Consider the following 10120-nt stretch of genomic DNA (forward strand, 5'->3'; position numbering starts at 1 on the left):
GTGGGAAATTGAAGTTATTTAGTTAAACATATGTTGTGAGTGAATGGAAGTCTGTTGATGCGGTCAGATGAAAGGATCATTTTCTTGATGTGGTGTAAATGAGGACTTGCTTCAAAACTTCTCTCTTCTATTTGGATCCCTTGCCTGCCTTCTTCATTGTGCACTGTGATTCACCCCTAGCCGGAGTGATGTCCCTTTCTTTAAATCCACCTGCCGAGAGCAGCTTTACTTTGGGAGAGGGAGGTTGGAAGGGAGGAAAGGATTCTTCCTGGGAGGGCTCAGAGGGATCATTCAGTTTCTGAAGTTTTTTACTCAACCTTTAATACCTGTCATTACAATTATTTATTAAACATTTTGGTCTCAAATCTCTTTTGGAACTAATTGAGGGTACACATACACAAATATATATAAAATATCCACAGGTATATTCAACAATTATTGTATTAGAATCTTGTGGGGTTATAAATGAGGTAGAAAACAATCACTTTCTCAAGCCACTAGAATCCTCCTTGGCACATTTGTAGGTGTTCAGTAAATATTTATTGGATGAGTGACTGAATGAAAGATTAAAATCTAATTGAAGATTATGAACTTCATTGAAACAATAAAGAAAAATATAGGCGACCTAGAATCAAGTGGGTAGATTATGTGATATAAATTCTAAGGTTTTTAAGAATTCAGAAAAGGGAAATTATTGTTGCTTTTGCAGAGGACAGAAAACTTCCTTGAAAGTCAGAACTTGTACTAAGGATTTGCAGGAAAATTAAGAATATTGGAGTAGGGAGAAACAACTCAAAATAAGAAGACTTATACAGTTAATATGGCAAACAATTACATTTATCTTCTGAACTTTTATCTGTCATCTTTTTTTGACATTATGTAAATTAATGTCTTGAGAAATGTTTATAAGACAAATCAGAGCCATTGAATGTTAGAACTAGACAAAAATACCTGAGAGATCAAAAAAGATTAAATGATGCTTCCAGGATTATAGAGCTAGTGAAGGGGCTGGAACTGCAGTCAAGGTTTCTAAACCTTGCCACCTCAGATCAACCCAAAGAGCAGCCAGCTGGTCAGCAAACTTTTGAACTACAAGGTAGACAGATTCCATTAAAAATATTACTCTAGGGAGGAGATCCAAGATGGTGGAGTAAGTAAACACTGCCTGCTCCCTTTCGTGAACACATTAAAATTACAACTAAATTATAGACAATCAACTGGAGAACCATCTGAAGTCTGACTGAACAGAAGTTTTATAACCAAAGATATAAAAACGCCATGTTGAGACTGGTAGGAGGGGTGGAGACGTGGACCCACCTGGCCTCAAACATATGGTGGTTGAGAACGGGGAGGGATATCTCGACCACGGAGGTTCCCCCTGGAGTAGCAAGTGATCCCGGCCCCACACAGGCCTCCCCAGCCCAGAGTCGTGGTGCTGGGAAGAGGAGCCCCCACAACACCTAGCTGTGAAAAACGGGATTCTGATCATCTGGGTGGGACGGAAGACTGCCGGAAAACCAGAAGTTTTAAAGGGCCTGCACACAGACTCTCTCACTCCCAGGCACTCACCTTGGGCTCCAGTGGAGGGATGGTGACTTGGGGAGACTCAGAGACATACAGGGGAAGAGACTAAGGTATGCAGCTTCAGGGGGAGGACTGGTGGACAGTCGGCATTTTCCAAGGGGTCTGCCTCCCATGCAGCTGGCAGGTGGGCACCATCTTTTCCATGTTGAGCCCGCCTCCACAGGCCAAATCTGAGTCTGATTGGCCAGGTGAGCTCTCTTAATCTGCCCTACTGATTCAGGTGGGACCCTGCCCCATCCAACTCACCCACTGCCAGAGGCACTTTCTCCACTGAGCAGCCAGCCCCGCCCACATTTCACTCTTTCTTGGGAAACTATCAGAGTCCATAGGCCCCAGGTGACTGGCAACTGGCCTCGGTGTGCTCAGACTTTTGCTGAGTCACTCCAGGCTCAGCATTGACACCAATTCAGAGTCTACATTTACTTGGTGAGCACAAGTCTTCCCACTCTACTGACTACCTGAGACCCTGCCTCACACAACTTGTGTACCACACGAAGCTTTTTCAGTGGTTGAACCTGAAGGGAGCCAGTAGATGGCAGCAGGCCTCTGGATATCCTGGCTTTTTGTAGAGTTACTCCAGGGCTGGTACTGGTGGCAGCTGTCCTCAGTTCGCAGCGTGGCCTCTCCCACACACCTCCAAGGTTACCACTGGCAGCGAACAACCACAGATCACTTTTTATCTCCTACCAGATAGTCCCTGGCTGGTCACAGGAAGTAGGTGACCTGGACCTGCGCCAGAGCCCCTCACAAGAGGCCCCAGAACCAACATACTTGGAGGTTGACTTCAGACCACAGCAGAACACAGCACAATTAGCTCCACACGTAGCACACCCAAAGGGCAGTCTCAAAAGGCACTAGAGCTCCCTAGAGCTAATCCCACTCAGTGAGGTAAGCCCTCTCCATAGAAGCCTGTAAGCTGTGGATGTGGCCAAACCTCATAGCCAAACAGCCTGAGGGTTAGTCCCATCCACTGATGTGCCAATAGCAACCAAAGCTCAACTATAACAGGAGGGTACACACAACCTACACAAGAGACACTCCTGGAACATCTGGAGCAGGTAACCAGTGAGACTGTGCCAGGGCCCCACACATCACCTACTACATAAGGCCACTAGGCCAAGACTGGGAGACATAGCAGATCTACCTAATACATAGAAACGAACAGAGAGGCAGCCAAAATGAGAAAACAAAGAAATACATCCCAAATAAAAGAACAGGAGAAAATTCCAGAAATAGAACTAAATAAAATAGAGGTAAGCAACCCAGCAGAGACAGAGTTCAAAACAATAGTTATAAGAAGGCTTAAGGAACTTAGTGAGAACTTCAACAAAGAGATAGTAAGCATAAAAAAGAATATAGTGGAAACCATAAAAAAGAATCAGAACTGAAGAATACAATAATTGAAATGAAGAATTCACTAGAAGGAATCACCAGCAGATTAGATGAAGCAGAGGATCAAATAGGCATTTTGGCAGACAAGGTAGCAGAAAACACCAATTAGAACAGCAAAAAGAATCCAAAAAAATGAGGACAGTTTAAGAGACCTCTGGGACAACATCAAACATAACAACATTTGCATCACAGGGGTACCAGAAGAAGAGAGAAAGCAAGGGATTGAGAACCTATTTGAAGAAATAATGACTGAAAACTTTCCTAATCTGGTGAAGGAAATAGACATAAAAGTACAGGAAACACAGAGAGTCCCAAACAAGATGAACCCAAGAAGGCCCACACCAAGACCCATTATAATTAGAATGGCAAAGGTTAAAGACAGAGAATCCTAAAAGCAGCAAGAAAAAGATAACTAGTAAATTATAAGGGAGCTCCCATAAGATTGTCAGCTGATTTCTCAACAGAAACTTTGCAGGCCAGAAGGGACTCACATAAAACCTTCAACATGATGAAAAGCAAGGACCTACAACTAAGATTACCCAGCAAAGCTATCATTTAGAATAGAAGGACAGATAAAGAGCTTCTCAGACAAGAAAAAGATAAAGGAGTTCATCATCACCAAACCAGTATTACAGGAATGTTAGAAGGCCTTCTTTAAGATGGAAAAAAAATAAAATCAAAATTATGAATAATAAAATGGCAATAGCTACATATCTATGAACAATTACTTTCAGTGTAAATGTATTCAATGCTCCAATTGAAAGGTATAGGAGGACTGAATAGATAAGAAAACAAAACCCCTTACATATGCTGCCTACAAGAGAATCACATCATGTTGAAAGCCACAGAAAATAAAGGGATGGGAAAAGATATTTCATGAAAATGGAAATGGAAAAAAAATTAAAAATCCACGGTTGCAATACTCATACCAGAAAAAATAAACTTTTTCCCTCCCTTCTTCTGCCTGCCCCATCCACTCACCCAGCGCAGCTCTCAGCAGCCAGTGGCAACTCACTGCAGCCTAGCTTCAGGAAGAGCTGTTGTTCACAATAGTAGCTGTAGAGGGCGCAGCTCACTGGCCCAGGTGGGATTCAAGCCAGTGACCTCGGTGTTAGGAGGGGGGCGCTCTAACCACCTGAGCCACCGGGCTGACCCAAAATAAACTTTAAGACAATGGCTGTAACAACAGAGGAAGGACCCAGTAATCCCACTTTAGGGTATTTATCTGAAGAAACCCAAACAGTACTTCAATGAGACCTGTGCATCTGTATGTTCATTGCAGCATTGTTTACAACGGCCAAGATGTGGAGCCATCCTGGGTGTCTGTTGATGAAAGAATGGATAAAGTATAGGTGGCACATACATACAATGGAACATTGCTCGGCCATGGAAGGGAATGGGTTCTTGCCATCTGTGGCAGCATGGATGGACCTGGAGGGTACTGTGCTAAATGGAGTGTAAGACAGAAAGAGAGATGCAATGTGATTTTGTTTATATGTGGAGTCTAAAGAACAAAATAAATAAACAGAAACAAACTCACAGATACAGAGAACATATTGATGGTTGCCAGATGGGAGGATAGTTGGGGTGAGTGAAAAAGGTGAAGGGATTAATAAATACAAACTGGTAGTTACAAAATAGTCATGGGGATGTAATGTACAGCATAGGGAATATAGTCAATAATATTGTGATAGTGTGGTACGGTGTCAGATGGTTGCTGGACTTATCATGGTGATCACTTCTTTAGGTATATAAATGTTGAATAACTATGGTATACACCTGAAACTGATATAATATTGTATGTTACCTATATTTTAATAAAAATCTTTTAAAAATTTTACTCTAAATTCAAGACTGCTAAATAACATCCCCTTTTAGAAAAGTTTTGCGTACCCAAAAATGTTACTTGAAAAACTAAATAAGAAAACTGTACCTATTCAGCAAAAAATTAATGTTACTATCAAATTAAACTTACACCACAGACACATCTATGATCAATCATGATTATAGTTCAAAATAGGCATAAAAGATCGAAGGAGTTGCAGGCCCAGACACAATACTCGAGCTCTGTCACTCTTCTGCCTGGAGTCAGCCTGGATAACGGAGGAGGCAAGAGAGTGTAGTGTTTAAGAGCACGGAGATTTGGTTCAAGCAGAAGTGGTTCACGTCCTGGTCCTGCTACTTATCGTCTATACAGAGTTGGGGGTGGGGGGTTATTTAATCTCTATTAGGCTTTGTTTCCTCACCTGTAAAGAGAGAATATTAAATATGCCTAACTTATAGTGATGAGACGTGATTTAAATAAGGTAATGTGTGGTAATGGTTTGATACAATGCCTAAGACAAATTAAGCACTAAATAATAGTGATGATGATGTTGATGATGGCAATAGTCTATCCTCTCTGAAATATTCTAGTTCTCAAGGTCAAGCTTCTATCATCTGCTGGTGGTCCCTACGAAGGACTAGACCCTAAGGGGTGGGGATTGAAACAGTGGGGTAACATTTCTCTTCTGCCTGCCAGGTCAATTGGATAGGTTGAATAGTACAACTTAAAGAAGACCCTTCCAAAATAAACGTCTTTCCTCGATACTGCAAAAAAGTGAAACAATTGGGGGTGGCCAGTTAACTCAGTTGATTAGAGCACGATGCTCATAACTCCAGTGTTGCAGGTTCGATCTCGCATGGGCCAGTATGAGCTGCACCCTCCACAACTAGATTGAAAACAACAACTTGACTTGGAGCTGTTCCCCAGTCAAGGGGAATACTGGGGAATACACTGTTCCCCAATATTACCCAATTAAAAAAAAAAGTGAAACAATCACAATACATATGGAATTGGATCTTTTAATAGCCTCTCTTTGAGTCCAGAAATAGTGCAGTTCCTGTGTTCATAGAATGTGTGTGGGACTGTTCCCCAGGAGACCCTATTAAGCAGCACAAGGTTCCTAACGGCCCTCTGTGATTACCTTTCCTCTAAGAACCCCCAAGAAATGATCTCAACCAAACCTGGTTTCCTCCTGATGAAGTCCCATTCCTGGTCCCAGGAATCCATCTCCCACTCTGAATGAATCATAGAAAACTTCTCCCTCCCCTTCTTATAGCTACTAATGAGAAGGGAGCAATCATTACCATTTGCTCTGTGGCCTCAAGTTACTCTCATTTAACTGCAGTATGTATCAAGAACCTCAAAGTTTACTCTCTTTTGCTATACTCTTAATTTCAGGTGGAGGATGTCCTGACCCCTTGTATATGGTAGATAATTACTTTGAGCAACTCCACCCACCAGACAAATTAGCTAGCACACCTGAATTAATAAGCCAAAGGTAACTGTCTGGCACTAATGCTGTGTAACTGCTCTTAGGGTTTCTGCCAGCAAGTTCAAATGAGTTAGTATATACAGTGGTTAATGTGGTTTAATATTACTAATGTAAACTTTTTTTTTTTGCTGTTCAGTCCCAATAAAATTATGTACTGCAACTAGCTCAGGTAAAAGATTCCAGATCAAATTAAAATATTGAACCATATTTAGTCAATTTGGGTTGCTATAACAAAGTACCAGAGACTGGATGGCATATAAACAACAGCAACTTATTTCTCACAGTTCTCAAGGCTGAAAGTCTGAGATCAGGGTGCCGGTGTGGTCAGCTTCTGGTGAGGACCCTGTTCCAGTTGCAGACTGCCGACTTCTCATTGTATCCTCTCCTCACGTGACAGAAAGAGGAGCAAGCGCTGACCTCTTCTTTAAAAGGGCACTAATCCCATTCATAAGGGCTCCACCCTTATGACCTAGTTACCTTCCAGAGGCCCCACATCTAAATACCATCACATTGGGAATAGGGTTTCAATATTTGAATTTTGATGGAGATACAAACATTCAGTCCATAACAAACCATATGAAATTATCATTTTTATGGATAAAAAATGGTGGACTATTGTCAGTTTTATATGGTTCAACCTAAAGCCTTCATGTGTACCTGGCTCAAATATTAATCTTGTTCATCCTCTGAATTCACCTTTATTATCAGAGTAAATTTGAATGCTGTAGAAATACGGATTTCTGGTCATTTGCTGTACGATTATTTGCAAGTTAAAAATTTTTTAAATTAAATTACACAAGTAAGGTAAGAATATATTTTTATTTTAAAAACTAAAATACTATAGATAATGTTAAATCTCTATTGACCATTATCTATAATCCCTGCTGCTTCTTTCCCTCACCCCAAGAAAACTATAGTTTTGAATTTTGGGGTGTGTCTTTTCAGATCTTTGCAAAAAAAAGAACTTTAGCATTCATACTGTTTTGTATTTGTCTTTTTTGCTTTCGAAATGACATTGAACTGCACCTATTATTCCTTTGTAAAATTTTTTATTTTGAGATAATTATAGATTTGTAAACAATTGCAAAAAATGTACAGGGAGGTGCCATGTACTTTTCACCTAATTTTCCTTGTTTTCTTTTTTGATACATATTATTCTGAAACCTGCATTTTTCAATCAGTAATGTCTTGTTAGTCCATCCATGTCGATATATTTAGTTTTTTCTAGTTAATTTCTTTTAACTGTTGATCAGTATGCCATTAAAATAATATATGACCTTTTATTTAGACAGACCTCAATGAGCAATGCTGATTGAAGTTTTAAGCTACGTGTTTGATATTCACTGACTCACTAAATCCTCACAGCAACTCTGTGAGTTGTTTTGCTCCTTCAACAAATAATTATGGAGTGCCTGTCTTAGTTTTGCCAGGCTTTGTGCACACAAAATGGTGAATAAGATGGAATTGGTCCCTTCCCTCTTGAATCTTACATTCTACTGAGGGAAAACATATACTTGTATATAGGGTGAAAACATATAAATAGGGTGATAAAGCAGATAAATGGGAGGAGTTGAGTTAGGGAAGGGGATAAAGAAAGACTTCTCTAAGGAAGAGACAGAATAAATTTGATGTAGTCTGCAAATGATCAGAAATCCATATTTATGCAGATGACACAAATTTATTTAATTCAACTCCTCCCATTATTATCTATTATTATCACCTGATTTATTTTCTTCATAGTATTTAGAATCAGCAAGTATCTGGTTATTCTAGCCTGTCCTCTTATTTTATTATTTTATTTAAAAAAATGCTAGTGAAACGACTAAGCTGACCCATAAGTGTCCAAACCCACATTTTGGAAAACACTGTGTAGAATCAATGGTTTTCATGATGGGTGTTGAGAAGGGCTGTGTGGGGCTATTGAGAGGGAAACACCAAGTATCTTTATTTTTAAGAGTCACTCAGATTGTTTTGCTGTAGATTTGTTGAGAAATATAGCATCCTGAGCTTCCTAGGAGAAAGCACAGAAGATCCAATTCTTTCCTAATGGAAGAAAAGGGGGTGGGGGCAGATTTTGGAGAAGTGAGAGCATTGGCCTGGCACCCTAGAGGAAAGAAGCAGCCAGTGGGCACTCACAGATGAAAGGGAGAACTGTGGCTTGTAGGGGGCCATCCTGGATTGAGTCCTTACCAGTGCTATGACACTAACTTGCTGCCACACTGTGGAAAGAAGGGCTTGTAGGGGGCCATCCTGGATTGAGTCCTTACCAGTGCTATGACACTAACTTGCTGCCACACTGTGGAAAGAAGGGACTTATCTTGGCCTCAGTTCACGTCCTGAAACTAGAGAGATGTCAGCCCTCTTCCTGGTATCTCTTATTTGAAAGTAGACAGAGGGACAACCAAAAGAGAGGACAGTGACAGTGACTCTTGAACCATTGCAGAAAGTACTGGAGTGGCTGTGGGAGGGCAGTATGGTTTGATGTCCTTCTCTGTGGCCTGCACTTAGGTAGGCGGGCACAGGAAGCATCGGGCAGCTGTTTGCCGTAGTGGCTAAAACAGCTATTAAATATCCAATATCAGGCAGCAGGTCTCTTAGGAGTTAACCTCAGGAAAATTCTGGGTTGGTTTTCATGAAGAAAGTTGAAGACAGTCTATGTGTTCAGCAAGTTTCTTGATTCTTTCTGTATGTGGCAATGGCTAAGAAAGGCTGGTCTGGAGAAATGATTCACTGGATTTAGGAGATAGAACAACTAGGTTCTCTTTAGAAATTTCCCACACGTTAGCTGGGACAATTCAGTCAAGTTGTCTCTTGGTGACAGTTTTACCTTTAACTTGATTCTCAAGGAATAATATGAGTATGTTAGGTAGAGTAGGCCTGTGATTGATTCTTAGAGAGTAATGGAGTATGTACACTTGGAACTTCACTAACCTATAGGAAATACATGTCTTTTTCTCATCAGAGTTCAGAGAAGATGTGCATTGAAATTGTCAGCCTGGCCTTCTACTCAGAAGCTGAAGTTATGTCTGATGAGAGCATAAGACAGGTGTACGTGGAGTATAAATTCTATGATCTACCCTTGTCAGAGACAGAGACTCCAGTATCCCTGAGGAAACCGAAGGCAGGAGAAGAGATCTACTTCCATTTTAGCAAGGGTGAGGCACCCCCTGTGGTCGGTGGGAAAAGGAGGCTGACTGACTTTTAGACCAACAGGTCAGAAGTACTCTGGACTTCTGATGTGGTGGATCCAACTCTTTCATGTTATTTATCAAAATAATATATGCATATAGTTTAAAATATCAAATAAGTTTAAAAAGATTTTAAATTAAAATTAAACAGTTCTTTGCCCCACCTTCTCCACAAATCCCTCCCTCTGATCCCTCCCATGCCCCCTCAGTCCACCATACCATTTTTCCCTTTTTCTGATATTGCTTCAATTATTTAACTTCATATTTCTGAGTAATGATTCTATTGCAATTTCATGATTCAGCAGTTTTAGAGATTATCTGCTGACTTCCTAAGTTGGAGCATATTTCTCTCCCTTACACCACACCCATGTTCCCTTCCTCCCATATAATGGGATCATAATTTTTATTTAATCCAATCTTAATTATATCTATTATGGATATGTAAATATTAATTCTTGCAAAAAGTCAATCCAAGAATTACACTATGACTATATTTCCTTTCTTGTGTATAATTTTGTTTCCCTCAATTTTTTTATTTGCTTTATTTTCATTATATCTATTGTAATTCTTTTCCATCCTCCATCAGCCATTCCAAATTTTCCAGTAATCAAACCTGTCAAATAATTTATCGTTTTTTTT

At 40.3% G+C, this 10120-nt stretch overlaps 1 protein-coding gene across 2 annotated transcripts in view; it reads left to right on the top strand.

The window, feature by feature from the left end:
* RPGRIP1 (RPGR interacting protein 1) overlaps positions 1-10120 on the top strand; it is a 54828-nt gene that overhangs the window by 36717 nt on the left and 7991 nt on the right. For both annotated transcript variants that reach the window (XM_074328020.1, XM_074328021.1), the window contains one exon: positions 9256-9448. In XM_074328020.1, coding sequence (XP_074184121.1) covers positions 9256-9448 — 193 coding nt within the window. The remainder of the gene's footprint in view (positions 1-9255; positions 9449-10120) is intronic.

This window comes from Rhinolophus sinicus, linkage group LG03 (assembly GCF_036562045.2).
Source record: "Rhinolophus sinicus isolate RSC01 linkage group LG03, ASM3656204v1, whole genome shotgun sequence".
NCBI lineage: Eukaryota > Metazoa > Chordata > Mammalia > Chiroptera > Rhinolophidae > Rhinolophus > Rhinolophus sinicus.